Source organism: Lissotriton helveticus, chromosome 2_1, assembly GCF_964261635.1.
Source record: "Lissotriton helveticus chromosome 2_1, aLisHel1.1, whole genome shotgun sequence".
Classification (NCBI taxonomy): Eukaryota; Metazoa; Chordata; class Amphibia; order Caudata; family Salamandridae; genus Lissotriton; species Lissotriton helveticus.
Genome location: NC_136059.1, coordinates 1,341,149,269 through 1,341,165,242, shown reverse-complemented (window position 1 = coordinate 1,341,165,242; position 15,974 = coordinate 1,341,149,269). Strand labels below are relative to the sequence as shown.

The window sequence follows — 15,974 nt, the reverse complement described above, 5'->3', positions numbered from 1 at the left end:
CCTGGCCACAGACCCCCACTACCACCTATCTTTGTAGAAGAAGAAGATGGCATATTCTGTCTAACGCTGCCAACAAATCTAATAGAATGAGGTCAGCAATCAAACCTCTGTCTAAGGTGATCTTTAGATACTCTAACTTCTAACAGGGCAGATTCCGTACTGTATTTAAGTCTAAACCCTGACTGCGGGGGCGTAGGAATCCTGACATTACCAAGTATTCAGGCAGCTGAGCATTCACTAGCTATTCCAGCATCTTAGAAAAAGATAGTAATAAAGATATGGGTAAAAAATAATACCTCTGGATTGGCAGAAGGTTTTTTCTATAATGGTGTGTTCTTCGCTTGTTTCCAGAGTGATGGCCCCATCGCTGTAGTCAAGGAGTTATTAAACAGCGCATTGACCACAGGATTAAGAACCTCAATAGCTCCAGCCAAGACCTTAGGACAGTGGTCTTCAAACTTTTTAATGCTGTGCCCCCCAGTGAAAAAATTACACTATTGGCCCACCCTCAGGATTTTTCATAATTATTCCATTATATTGGCAATGTTTAAATATGTCTCGACTTATTTAAAGAGGAGACATATTCAAACATTGCAGTTAAATTATCTTACTGCTATAAAAATGCAACCAAATACATGATTGCAAAACATACAATTCTGGTCAGGCAGGCCTTACTAACGTGTAAAAATACCCACAGTGTGATTGAAAGATGAGTTGGGGGTGTAGAAGAATATTTGGAGTCCCTTCCCTTTTGACCCCTTCTCCCAGGCAGGATATAGATGACAAAAGATGTTAGTGATGGCCCATTACAGAGCAGATTACTGCCGCTCATTTTTTCCTTGCTTAAAACAAAGCTCTCTTATCAGCATAATGCTTCTTTTGGCCAGAGCCTGATGCCCCCCTGGGATCACTTGAGGCTCCCCCAGGGGGGCCCGCACCCCAGTTTGAAGACCTCTTACTTAGGAGGACATGGATCTGCTGGTGATCCAGCTTTACCATCTCTAATCGTTTTTTTAGTTTGGGATAACATGACCTCTTTAAAAATGGAAAAAGTAGTGTTGTGTTTTTGATGGAAGTTGCCAGTTCTTATATTCTTGATTATTTAAGTCAAAACAAGATTGCAGATTTCTTAATATAGTCTAAAAGAAGTTTGCCAAATTGTTAGAAAGGTCTAATGAAAGTTTACGTTACACGCCTTTGGGTGTAAAAAAAGAGTTTAGCAACTCAAAAGATATCTTGTGGCTTGTTCCTAGGTTTTTTATTTCTAGGTTGAACAAGTTTGATCGGGTGGCCTTAATGGCGTTCCTGTACAATTTAAGAGCAGCTTTATATATCATTTTATTTTCTGCCCTAAAATTTCTTCTGCCTTTCTGTACTAGAATATTGCACCTTATCTTTTCAAAACCTTACTGCATAGAAAACCAGGAGCAATATTTATTTTTCTATGAGCGGTTCAATATAAAGGAGCTGCTAATTTACTCATGAAGTTATCCAACCATAAAAAAACGCCTTGAGTGTCAACTTCAATGTAACCTGTTAAGAGAGCTTTACAGATTATGAATTAAGTCCAATTCCTCTATTTGATTCCACTTCCGTATGACGTGGCAAGCATCAATTTATCCTTCTAAATTACCTTTGACTTCCTACCAGCTAAAATGTATTAATCAATGGTCTGTACTGGACAATTCAACTAATTCTCCTATTCTTTTTAAAAAAAAACATATTTTTATTAACAAAATAAAAGCTTTCCATTCAGTGAGACAATATACATAGCAGTGGGTCAGCCAAACAATTATATGACAGTATTCATCCTGTGCAGTACCCTTAGTTCACTAGTAATCCGTGGCACTTCCAGTTAACCCCTGAACCCCCCTGGCACCCTTGTGAGCAGTATCAGTCAATAAGTCCCCCCGGTATGCCATCCATGCCTTCCAGATCTTTTCCCATTTACGAGGGCACCCTCTGCTCTGATACACCACGTGTTCGCTGACACCAGTCGACATCCCTTTTCCAGCCCCCCCCCCCAGTCTGGTTATATTTCGTTTTCCCCCCACCCCCCCAGCGTGAGCCAGATGGTAGCCCATTTGGGCCACACTATCTCCCCTGTCACTCCCATGATAAACCATCTGGCGTTCACCGGGACCTTGGAGCCCATCACCTCAGACACAACCTGCGCAATGGCTTCCCAATACCTCTGTATCAGTGGACACGCCCACAGGATGTGCAAGATCGTCCCAGTCTCATTCCATCCCCTCATGCACTTGTCAAACCCACAAAACCCAATGTGATGCTGCACTGTTCTAGGGACACAGGAACTGATAAGAATCCGGAGCTGAACCAGGCGGAACCGTGCCCTGACTGCTATTTCTCTGGGGCTCTGTAGGGCCTCCGCCCAATCGTCATCCTCAAGGAGCCCAACATCATATTCTCAGGCCTCTTGTAACGGTCCCCATGGATCTTGCGTGTTATTATTTAACTTTTTGTATGTAAGTGAGGAGACCTTGTCCACTATGGGATCGAGTAAGAGCCTATCTTCTAACGGAGAGTACTCCGGCAACAGCTCCCCCTCCTTCAGATGGCAATGTAATGCATGCCTGACCTGCAGATACCTTAAAAATTCCCCCTCACCCATCTGATATTCCGATTGCATGGCTGGAAAGTTGAGCATCTTCCCCTTTTTCCAAACATCCCCCAACAGATCTATAGCAATGGAACTCCAACCACGGAGGTCTTTCAGGCATGCAGTCTCCGACAGAAAATCTCCTTCCCACGGTGGGATTTGTTCCGTGAGCCTAGCTTCCCACCCCGCCATCTTGGTTGCCCTCCGCCATGCCGCCAACACTGTCTCCGTGCGACTTTCCCCTCCGCTTCTTGTACGGAGCAACAAGATAGGTGCCCTTCCCCATGGCCATGTGGTCCACCCGATAGGCAGGCTCCTCGGTGGGTGAGAAAACCCACCCATTAATATTGACCAGCTGCGTTGCCCAGTAATATTTCCTGAGGTCCGGCACTACCAACCTTCCCTCATAGACCCCTAATTGTAATTTCCGTATGGTGATTCTGGGGCTCCCTCCCCCAACTGCAGTGCGCGCTGCTCCTCTTCCAATGCATGGAAGAAACTCTCCGGAACCACAAAGGGAGTATTCTGGAGCGCATACAGCAAGCACAGCAGGGCCATCCTCTTAAATAGAACCACACGCCCCATAAGTGACACTGGTAGGCCCCTCCAGTGGGCAACATCCCCTCTCAGTCTGTCCAAGTGTGCATGGACTTTCAAGCGCATAAAGTCCTAGTCGGATTTCGTAATCCATATACCCAGGTACTTGAACAATTCCTTGAATGTCAGATCTGCTCAAGCCGATGTCTGCACCGGTGCCTCCCCCGCGAGCACGAACAACAGGGACTTGTCCCAGTTGACGCAGTAGCCGGTATAGTCCCCGAAGGTTCTGAGAATATGTATGAGCCCATGGAATGTTTGTCTGGGGCGATGGGCATAGAGTAATACATCGTCAGCATACAGGGAGATGCGCTCCTCCCATCCCCCCCTGTATCGATACGCCACACCAACAGGTCGCTAATTCTCCTATTCTTAGTGTATATTGATTAGTGGCAAGCTGAACGAAGATGTGTCCTACTGAATGTGTAGGCACTTTGACTAATTGATTCAAATGTACAGCCACAAACGTATTCAAGATATATATATCTGCAACTAAAGCTCTTCTACAGCTGGAGTCCATGTTGGAACCAGTCTTTTACTGTTTTATCCACCTGCACTTGAAGAGCTAGAGCTATAATGTGCTGCATTCATGGTGTGACTGCCTGTGGTGAGTAGATCTACTGGAGCTGAATCTTTCCATGGGTAAATGCAGTATTTGGCAAGTCAGAGTTGCTCCTCTATAGCATGAGAATAGTCCTGAGATGTAACAATGCCATGAACGTTGAAGTTCTTAAATGACAAACACCCAATATGAACAGTCATTTATGTTGCCTGTGATATGTCTGTGTGATGAGTCCATTGGCATCAATGCAGACCCAGAAGTAAGGTCCTACCAGCCCTAAAAACCATACAACAGACCTTTCCAAGGCCCCCCTGTCCCAGGAGAAAATGTATTGAACCATCCCCCATTAGACACTCATGTTTGGTAGCACTTTTGTTTTTGTTCTCTTTCGACCTGTTGTTCTTCCCTTAAAGGTCAATATATATATATACATATATATACACACACACAGAGAAGATAGATCTGAGTGCACTATATCCTGCAACTAAGATACATTTCAAAGCTATCTACAGTAAAAACTTGCTGTATTTGTAGGCAGCCTGAAGTTGCGCATTCAGGCCGAGGGACCCTTTGTTTTTTTAGTCATTGGTAATACTGCTAGATGCCCTCCGGAAGTTTCGTTGATTTGCGTCCCATTGGGAGAACTTCGGGAAGCAGAGCCCCCATGACCAGCCACTAGCACTACCTCTATGAACATGCTACAGATAATTGTGTACCCTGATATCGCTTTCGTATTTGCTCATTGCTTTTAAGCTCATGCATGCTTCTGTAATACCCTGGGCTCAAGTACCTTGGGTCGGTGACGGAAGGGTTCAAGTGCCCACACACCCCCATCACATATCTACTCCAGGATACTGACTGCTTCCAAGATTACTAGATTTGTTAAGGATATAAATGTTAGCAGCTCTATTTCCCTGCTCTCTTCCTCCTTTCCTCTCTTCCTTCCATCTCGTTCTCTATTGCGTAGCAAAGAGACAGACAGACAGACAGGAGGGGCTTCCCCTCCAAGGCGCAGCAGTAGTGTTTGAGTCTCTGCCAGTATCTGATGCATCGCCGACGCCAGGTCCTGCAGTATCCCTTCTCTTCTGAAAGATGCTGACTGCTCCGGGTCCCATCGAATAGGTATAGTTCGTTTCCTCTGATGCTGCAGTTCTCCAGGAAATATTGATTTGTGAAAGTTGACTCGCAGCCGAGCAGAACAGCAGCATTTTAACTGCAGTGATTAACTAGACGATAGTTCATACTTTTCTTATTACCTAATTTAAGATTTCATAATTTTTGTGTTAATAGGTAGAAGGGCACAGCCGTCAACCATTGTCAACTCCGGTACTACCACAGTATTGAGTTTAATTTCTACGCCGCAGGAGCTGTGGTGTCTTTTTTACTTTATGCAATAAATGAAAAATTGGCCATGTTGTTATTAATGTACCTCTCTTATTTATAGAGAACATTCTTTTCTGTTCCACACAATTCTTTTAATTTGATAATTTAGTAAGAAGACTGGTGCAAGCAGTCATGAGATCAATAGAGGGCCTCGGAATTTGTGGTTCGTTGCACTGAGCCATTTACTTTAAATGATGGCTTTATTGAAGGGTCTAATAGTTCCTTCCTGCACACACAGCCAGTGCACCTGTCAGCAGCAGAAGCGCCTTCACACTTGAGGCCCGCAGTCCTGCTAGGTGCATTCACCCAGCCACCTCGCGCTGAAGGCCACTCTCTCCAGGTAACCGCCCGCGGAGCTCTTCACACCGTATAAGGCAGACACATTGGTTTACCTATGCTGTTGCATGACTTTAGCTGTACTTGAGACACAGACATCTACATCAGGTGCCTTAACCCCCTGAGCTATCTTAAAAATGTATTTTAACCAACAAAGTAAGAGAGACCATGTTTACTGTGGCATTTTTCATTGTCTGCATCTTTGGGGAACAGTCTTCGTAAAATAAATCACGTGTCCTTGCAGAGACTCTGCTTCTCAAGTCACTACGCAATCCTCTCTCCACCTCCTTTCTCCTAAATTGCCGTTACTAGCCCAAAATGTTTTGCTCTGTAACTACTTTTTACTTACAGAGGGAGGTTCTTGTTTCATTTATCAATGGTTACGCACTCTTAAAAGATAGTGTACAGCTGCATTCTCCTCATTTCTGCTTTCCAGTGCTATTTTAGCAGTTGTATAATGGAATCCCCTGTAGCCCCTATGGGAAGGGGGTGAGCGGAATCCTTCAAGTGGCCCCTTTCAATCCAAGGCCTATGAATATTCGTGAGAGGTGGGAGTATTGGGGCCCCTCAGTACATTCTGCGGGAAACATCATTAACAACGAAGGCATTACTACGCGTAACGTTTACAACTAAGCACTTACCACGTAAACGTCTTTTCAACGCGTATGCCTTCAACGATCGTCTTTACCACGCAGAAAAAAAAACCGTAGGATTAAAAAGGGGGGTTGGGGGGGTCTCCCCCCATAAAAAACGAACCAGCCGGGCCTTAGAAATCAGCGTCGTTAGAGAGGAAGCAGATTAAACTTCCGCTTCCTCTTTACGACGTAAGAGCGACGTGGTAAAGGTGATGCAGGGAAAACGAATTCCGTGGTAATGCATGCGTGGAAAAGGCATGCGTTGCACCGGAATTCGTAGTAACGACATATAACCAGAGCAAGTTACTATATGGCTGATTCTGGCACTCTACAGACCAAGCGAAAGACCCCCAGTTACACGAAGGTAAGTCCGGTGAGTATTCATTGCCAGCAGTAAGTCTTTATGTAAACTGTTCACTTGTCGGCAGAAGTGAATGCCTGCCTGTCTGCCCGAGCGTTCAGGGACGTGACTTGTGTCACGTGCAGAATGCCAACTTACAGGCCTGCGCCAGGCATTCACAGCGGCAATGTATCCAAAACCCTTTGGCAAATAAGTGATTAGGCTTGCAGCAAAATTAGGCTAATGGTTCAGCACTACATAAATACTGGCAAATATGACTTGTGTGCAGTTCATCGTGACTTTTAAATAAATAAAAAATCCTTTTGAAAGAAAAAAAATCCTTGTGTTATGCTTGCACGTAAAAGGAGGACTATAGAAAATGAGCTTTACTTTCCTTTGAGGAAAAAGTGCACGGTTAGAGGCTTGCGCTGTCCTTAAGTCCTGCGCTTATTTACGAAACTAAGAGGTGCACGTTTTGATCCATGCATGTACACAGCAACAGCCTAAGAAAGAAGAGGCTTATTTTATTTACAGCCTTTGCTTTGAGAGGTCGGCCATTGCCGCCGAACAACAACCAACACACTCACATTCGGGGTATTCCTTTGTACATAATGATTTGATAACGCATTTTCTGCCGGTGGCTGCGCGCGTCCGACACTTTAAACTCATTTCTTTCCGACTGCTGTTGTGCTTCAAAAAGCGTTTCTAATTTTATCCCGCCGTTGCCTTGCAGCGCTCTGCAGTCCCAGCCCGGCAGCGTGGCCTCAGCACATTCCAGCAGTGCAGAGTCCGAAAGCACCAGTGACTCGGACAGCTCGTCGGACTCCGAAAGCGAGAGCAGCTCAGGTGACAGCGAGGGGAGACCGCCCCCGACAGCACCGGCGCCCAAGGTACCGTCAGCAGCCAGGATTCAGCTTTGTGGGGAAGGGGGTCTCAATGCTGTTATGTACGGATGGCTGTAGCCCGGGATCCGTTATAGGTCTCATGCACGATGTTACACCGCTATTTCTCAACCTTTTTGTCTGTGGCTTCTTTTTTTCCAGCCTGGGACAGTGGTCAGCACTTTACCTCTTCGTTTTTCATATACTTACCATAAGGTGTTCGCCAAATAGCTCCAAAAATAAGGTTGGAACATGTTTGTATGACAGAAGGCCACGTCAAGAAAAAACACATTTGAAAGAACTTTTTTAGGTCGACCCTAGGCAGCCCATGGCTGCTCTCACAGGCATGCTGTATTAGAGTATGCACTTAACGCTCCGCCCACTCCCCCGCCCTTATTTTTCATTGGCTTGTGTCTTTGTCCTTTTTAAATGCTGGCTTCTGATTAGGTAATTTCCTTGTTAGTCCCTCTTTAGTACCACCTTGTCTTCATTTGTAACCTCCCATGAGGACTGGCCCTTTTACTTCTGTTACCCCGTCTGTGTTATTTAGTCTGCAAGCACAATTTCTTTAGTGAGGTTTGTTTCACTGCAGGTACAACGTGCTTTGCAGCAACATTCAGCGCGCCATACGCGCTTTCTCTTTCCAAGCAGCCGGGACAATGGCGGCCGCTTCTTGGAATGCAATAGGTCTTGCATTTAGGAGAGTTTGAGCTAATGACATTGTAAATGTCAATTTATTTTTGGCATTTGTACAGCGCTCTGTTACCCGTAGGTGTCCTGGCGCTAAGTGTTACTCCTGATATAGAGGCAGGTTAGGAAATCAGATGGTAAACAACCATGTCTTTAAAGCTCTTCTAAAGGCCATAAGGTCCGTCAGTTTTCTGAGGGCGTGAGGCAAGGCATTCCAAGCTTTGGCTGCGCCCAGCACAAAGCTTCTGCCTCCCCAACGCGCTCTCTTAGTACGAGGCACCACGATCAACCCCATGTAGCTGATCTAAGATTTCTAGTCGAATGGAACCAGTAAAAGTACCGCCGAAGGAATAAGGGCCCCTTGCCTTGTAAGGACTTGAATACTAGGCATAAAGCTTTAAAGAGAATTCTCTTTCGCATTGGAAGCCAATGCAGCTTGACCAGCTCCTGAGACACGGGGACAAATTTAGGGATCCCCAAAATCAGCCTAGCCGCCGCATTTTGAGTACCTGCAATTTATTGAGTACCCCCTGTTGAGCACCAAGAAATAGACTATTGCAGTAATCCAACTTTGCCATGACCAACGTTGTAACAACCGTTTTCCTATCACTGCCAGGGATGAATGGCAGGATCTTACGGATGGATTTGAGCAGGTAGGCCACCGAAGAAGATAGTGCATTAACCTGGGGACGAAAGGTAAGTTGATCGATCAACACCCCCAGGTTTTTCACCTTAGCTACAGGGGTGGGGGCCTTGCCCAACTGGTCTGGCCACCATCTTGGGCTCCAGAAGTTAGTGTTAGAGCCAAACACTATGACTTTGGTTTTTGCCGAGTTTAATTTAAGGCAATTAATTGCCATCCAGTTTCCGACCGCCAGCATACACTCCTGGAAGTTCCTAGCTACATCATCTTCCTTACCTGGTAATACCGACACCACAATCTGGGTGTCGTTAGCATATGATGTAAGATCAAAACCATATGCCCGAATTACTGGCGCCAATGAGCTAACATAAACGTTGAATAACGTAGGACTCAAAGACGAGCCTTGAGAGACTCGCAGGGCAAGATGAAAGGTTTTGACTCATAGTCTCCTAAGGCCACCCTCTGGCCTCTGCCGGACAGGAAGGCTTTAAGTATGTCAAGAGCCTTCCCTTGAACTCCGCAGGCCTTCAACCGGTCAAGTAAGATCCCATGGTGGACCGAGTCGAAGGCCGCGGAGAGGTCCAGCAGCACCAGGGCAGCCCTTCCTCACGCATCGGTCACCGCTCGATCTCCTCAGTTGTTTTAATGAGGGCGGATTCCGTGCTATGGTAAGGTCTAAAACCATGTTGAGAGGGGTCCAGAGATTGAGTAGCAGCCAGGAAGGAGCTTAGTTGGAAATTCAGCGCATTTTCCATTAATTTAGCAGGTAATGGAAGCCTTGCTATTGGACGATAGTTATTTGGGTCCCTGATATCCAGGTTAGGTTTTTTAAGTAGGGGCAAGATTGATGCCTGTTTCCAACACACTGGAAAACCTCCTGTCGCAAGCATTTTGTTAAATACGGTCACCAGCGATGAAACTACCGGATCTGGGGCCATTTTTATCTCAGCCACCGGACAAGGGTCTGACGGAGCACCTGATTTTGCTGCTAAGAATAGCCGCCTAATTTCTTCCCCATTTACTGGAGAAAAACTATCGAGGATTTGTCCTGAGGATGACTGCATAATGTTTTCTGAAGAGGCTGCCTGGCTATTCTGCCTCTCCTGACTAGAGAAGGCTTTGAAAATCGTCTCAACCTTACCTAGAAAGAAACTGGCAAGGTATTCACATAATTCAGAGCTTGCAGAAACGGCCGCGGGAGCCGGGTCAGCCAGAGCTGCCACTGTAGTAAACAGTTCCTTCGCAGAGTTCTTAGCCAAGTTTATACGATTGGTATAATACTCTTGTTTTGCCTTCACCACCGTTTTTTTATATGTCAGGAGACTTTGTTTAAGACGACTTCTATCACTTTCCCTGTATTCCTTCCGCCAGACCCTTTCCAGTTTTTTACATTCCAAATTATGATTTCTTAATTCCTCCGAAAACCATGGCGCTGAGGGCTGGGCTCTGGCCAGGAGGCGTAGTTTGGGTGGGGCGAGGATATTGCAGGCTTTATCAATCCAGCTAGTGTGGGCAAGCGCCGCCTCCTCCACCTTTAATGGAGGGGGCTCCTTTGTAGCGAGCATAATCTTCCAGTGCGCTTCCCTCAATTTTGTTCCAGGCCCTGCAAACCCTAGCTACTTTAGGCGGGCACCCCTCACCTTGGGATTTGGGCACAGAGATGGCAAATAGCAGCGCCCTGTGATCGGACCAGGTGAGCGGTAAAGATTTATTAAAGCCCAGGGTAGGGTGGTTCGAGAAAATCCCATCTAGGGTATGGCCGGCCTTGTGCGTGGGGCCACTAACCAGTTGTTTAAGCTCGGCGCCATCCATCAGGTCCATAAGTGCGTTGGAGTCCGCATCCATGGGGTTTTCTAAATAGAAGTTGAAATCTCCCAAGACTGTAAAGTCCTTAGAGCAGAGTCCCTCCTCCAGAATACTTTCCACAGAGCTCAAAAAGATGTTTTTAGGACCAGGGGGGTCTATAAACTAAGCAACCATTAAATGAGTGATGATTGGCTAAGGTGAAATTAAACGCTACCGCTTCACAGCCGTCCACAGTTAGCGGATGAAAGAGAGCGTTAAGGGAGTTGTGATAGATAACTGCCAGACCTCCATCTTTCCTCAGTGGCCGGTCTCTCATAAAACTAATATAACCAGGGGGAGTGGCATTAACTAAGTCCGGGCCCGAAGCCGCGTCCGTCCATGATTCAGTCACAAAAGCGATTTTAATATTTTCTTCAATAGCTTAAACTCTCTCAAATGCAACACCTATTGCTTTACAAATATTTTTTTGTGGTTTGTTTCCAAGCAGCCCATGCCACGCTTGCACTTAATAGAGGCCACGCCCCTTTCTTTAGACATGGCTCATCTAAAGATAGGGTTGTGGCCTCTCAGTGCAAGCGCGTCATGGGGCACTTGGAAACAAACAATATTTGCAATTCAATAGGTCTTGTATTTGCCAGAATTTAAGCTGTTGATATTTACAGTGCCAATAGCTCAAAGTATCGTAAATGCAAGACCTATTGCTTTGCAAATTCGTGTTTTATAAAGTGCACACTTACCACATGGACATTGTTGCAATGAATAACAGATGTTTATTGTTCTCCATCTTACTAGTGCTCATTTTAGAGACCACTGACGGATGAAAGGTTGAGTGGACACACGGAGATTCACAGCTGTAATCATGAGGTGGAGCACAGATTTTTGCAGTGGATGCCCTAGCCAACAGAGCCATTGCACCCAGCCACTTATCGCCTTGTGAACATAATAGCTGTTAAAGTATGATCTGTTGGACTCAGTTAATGAGATCTTCTTGGTTACAGTTCTTATGTGTGAAGAGTTATTTCCGTTCAGTGGATCTGGCCCTGACGGAGTCACCTGATGTCCAGGCAGTCTATCAGTCCTTGCTAATCTTTTTCCTTTCTTTGGTCTCTGAACCGTGTATTGTGTGCAAGCTGGAGAAATTGATCCACGTCAATATTTCAATGAATAACTTATCCAAACTTTCACACTATATATCTCAGCCTACCTTTTGAAAAGACAAATGAGCATGAACATTCATTCCATCATGTTAGAATGGCAAACTTTTAGAAAAGCACTACCAAGGCATAATACCAGTTTATCCTTCCCAGACTCTATCCCAATTTCCATGTCGCTATCCCAGCTAACCAGCCTTTCGAAGAGTCTATCTGCTTTCCAGGGATTAGGCTTTTTAACATGGACGTCGATTCACCAATGTTCCTGGGAAACGGAAGTGACGTCATATATTCTTTCGCCTTAATGAAGAGACAGGAGGTGATATCATATGACCCTTGATCCCGAATCATCCCAAGGAGTGATGTCACATCATCTGAATCCTGATGACTTCTCAATTATTAATATAACGGAAATTGCATAATAATTTTGTAATTACTATTCTATATTCTTCCAGGGGAGAACCAAGGGTGGTATTTTCTCTCTTCTGAGAACATTTTGAAAAAAATGGACTGGTCTAGTGCATTTTAACATACGATTTTCACATACATTTGCTAAAAAGCCATAGGCTCTGAAAAGGCACTCATTAAATATTCAAGTTGTTTTTTTGGTGTACCAAGCTAATGAAACCGACAGTCCCCATGAGTTGACCCATTATGTTTGAAACATTTTCTATGGGTGCCCCTTATGTCAAAAGCTACGTCCATTCCTAGAGTATCATTTTACCATGGGGGCCTATTTTGCCTAAGCATTACATACAGTATGCCTGTGCCAGAATTTTCCTAATACTGCTTTCCATGTACGATGGGGCATCCTTTTTACAAAAGTTAGGTCAAATATATCAAGGGCTACTTTTAGTCATGGATGGCCCCATGACATTGCCACAGTTGTAATGCCACAGTTGTAATCCCATATGGCAAGAATTTCCGCCAATGTGTCAACACCAGCAATTTTCCACAGGTGCTACCTAAGCAAAGAATTTCATCTACTATGCCAGTGCCAACATTTTGCCAAGGGTACTTCTATAAACCAAGAAGCATGCCAGGACCAACAGTAGATTTATAAGCATCATATGCTCACTTACATTTACTTGCTCACTCTCATTCTCTCATTAGCACTCACTTGCACACTTTAAGTTTCACTCCGTCACTTGTCCTCACTCTCAACCGGAGTCACTCATTTGGACTCCCTCACTTACTCTGACTCACTTAAACAGACTCATTTTAACAGACACACACCCATGATCCCACATACAAACACAAATGTGTACATACGCTTTGTCACACAAACCCACTCTCACCCACATGACTGCACACAAAATACATTTAAAGCCATTTCCATTTTTTGTTTTTTACTTGAGCTAGCAGTGAATGTCCAGATCTTTCTGCTCCACTTTTTATTACACTAATAGTGAATAGTAGACCATTATTCACTATTAATGTAATGGAAAATGGGCATAAAACGAGCTTGGAACCTGTCTCTGAACACAGGATTGTCTCTTATAATGTGAGACACCCTTGCATTCTTGACACTGCTATTGCCACCTCTGAGGCCAGGGGGCGCATCTGCGACCCTTAAATGACATACATGCTTTTTCTCAGCACGTATAGGTTTAGTTAATACTTCTAGTTATTTTCATCAATATTCAGGCACCATTGTATACTCCTACCCACATTCACATATTCGCCTAACTACATACCTGCACAAAATTGCGGGCGGCTCCTCCAGTACTGCGGAGGAGCGTCACCCGCTGCTTTCTCACAGTGCGAGAAGCAGAAACATAAATGGTAATAACTACCATTTAATGTTTCTTCTTTTTGCACTGCGAGAAAGCAGAAGGGTTTGGTTGTGGGTGGGGGTGGGGGGCGGCTATGCAAGCAGGGGCTGGGCAGGGGAGGAGTGGTGTGCCCACTCCTGAGTGCGCATGACTGGTTTCGTCAGCCCACTGGGGCCGAACAAACTAGTCATGCAGACTCTGCCCTTCTCCATGTAGGCTGCAATGCCGGCCACATGGAGAACATGGCCGGGCCATTAGCCCTTGGCTGGGTGGTGTCCTGACCAATAACAACGCTGCTTGCAGCGTTGTGATTGGCTTAGAGGTGGGAGCCTGGCTGCCTGCTTCCCGCCATCCAACACTGGCAATAAATGGCATTTCACCAGGGGCCTCATGACCCAAGCAAGATCCATCTGTGGCAAATGCAGCCTTGGTGGTGGTGAAATTACAACCACCTTGATTCAGCTGGTTATTGTGGAGTTAATTAGTTGTCTACTTGTGCCACAGAAACATGTATTTTTTCCATTACACCAAAATTCTAGATTGAAGTTTCCCTTTAAAAATACAAATATTAACTGTAACCTCTTGCTGGTCAAGTTAAATAATAGTTTTTTCCCTGTTACAAGATTTTTTTTTTATCTTAACTGGAAAAAAATTATCATCATCTTAAAGGCTACATATTAATTTTGTTCTATCATTAAGCGCAAAAAATTGTATATATTTGTACACGGATGTTGGGTAAGCAATATTGTCAAAGACTATATAAAATGTGAGTCTGGTGTGAACATTTGCTCGCGTCACGTTTCTTCTGACCTATTTTTTGCAGCACACAGGAAACACAATCTCACATGGGAAACACAATCTAGTCCGTTTCAACCTATATATTATTTAGAAGAGTCAATTATTTTAGGTTCGATGTTGAAATATTCCCACTGTCACATGTTTTATTGCTTCCTTCTTTTATAACTGTGCCTTAGAGCTCATTTAATTTTTTTTTCACTTTTTTTCCTTTTTTTGTAGTCTAATCCTCCAACATCAAATACATGGCAGCTAAAATATTTTATGAACAAGGGGAGTCAACCAGCCCCTCTGGCAGATCATCCAATTGAGGAGGACCATGAGCCACTGAACGACCAAGAAATCAAAGAAGAGGATACATCCACCAGCTTTTCTTGTGATCCCCCTGAGGCGAAAGAGCCTGTTCTCCAAAACACACCAAGAACTTCCCAGGAGGGACACCACCAAGGCAAAAAAAGTTGCCAGAAATCTCCAGTAGTGCACAGTGAGGGGCCCACCCCTAGGCAGACTGTTGGTACCAAGCAGCCCAGGAAGCCAGGGAAAGCGTTAGTACCAGAGCAGCCTAAGGGGGGACTTCAAGTGGAAAGTGAGCCTGCTCCTTATGGGACAAATGAGCAGCCTTCAAAAGAAAAGCCAAAAGTTAAAACGAAAGTGGAGCCAGGTGATAAAAAGGAACCAAAACCAACAGATTTGTTATCATCTGAAAAGAAAAAGCACAGGAGCTCACACCAGATCACACACAAGGCACTTCCAGACTGTGGGACTGAAAAGACCCATGTGGCCCGTGTTCGCGTTGAACTCTCTGGTGGCCATCAAAGCCATAAACAAAACACTGCCCATAACAGGACTAGTGATAGTAAACCCACAGTTGTGATCCGTGAGGAGAACCACAGAGACAAAGTGCCGGTACCCAATAGAGAACACAAATCGTCATCACAGAAGGAGCAACAAACTCCTGAATCACTTATCGTGAAATTTGAACTTTCCCTCCTTTCAAGGATTCCACAGAAAAGCAATCATCAGAAGAAAAACAAGGTGGAGGGCAAAGAGGCAACAAGCAGACCGAAGCAGGATTCAGAAAAGAAACGTGCAGATGCCTTTCTGAAGGTGCCGCAGAAACGGAAGGTGAGGCGAACATCAGTGTATGTAAAATGTTGTGCAACTTTTCATACTCAGTTATATATGACAATAAACTTCTTGTTAAGTGAATCCACAACAAATGCATTTCTTTAGTGTATAACGATAGATCTATGCTACAAAGCTCTCCCTTGAAAGTACAGATTGGGATTAATTGGGTAGCCTAAAAGTATGCATCATTCATTGTTACCCACTGGGTACATTTCAACGGCAACAGAGCAATGAAAAAGAAGATGGATTTGACGTGCTACAATAGTCCTACTCGATCCACTAAATAATACAAATTTTGATGTTAACCGGGTTGTTACAGTAGGTGCCATAAGGAATATCTGCTGTTAACCAATGCGCAGATTTGGCTAAAGAAAGTTCCCTGTAAACCAAGATTTAATAACTATTTTATTTTCTAAACAGTGCAACAATTTTTAATTTTCCTGCTTGTAACCATTGCATGGATTATTATTAATATGCATAACTCGCACTGCCTGACTTTATACAAGCTAACTGATGCATTTAATAAATGTGTGTTTCGTTTTGGTTATAGTTCATTCATGGTCTCCAAACGTATAAGAAAAGCGCTTCCCGCCAATCAGCCTCCTCAATGTCCCCTAGATCGCATTCCCATG

General features: G+C 44.6%; 1 protein-coding gene across 7 annotated transcripts in view; it reads left to right on the top strand.

The window, feature by feature from the left end:
* Window positions 1-15,974, top strand: part of AFF1 (ALF transcription elongation factor 1) — a 1,572,806-nt gene that overhangs the window by 1,452,041 nt on the left and 104,791 nt on the right. For all 7 annotated transcript variants that reach the window (XM_078676276.1, XM_078676278.1, XM_078676273.1 and 4 more), the window contains 2 exons: window positions 7,207-7,363; window positions 14,437-15,339. In XM_078676276.1, the coding sequence (XP_078532402.1) occupies window positions 7,207-7,363; window positions 14,437-15,339 (1,060 nt within the window). The remainder of the gene's footprint in view (window positions 1-7,206; window positions 7,364-14,436; window positions 15,340-15,974) is intronic.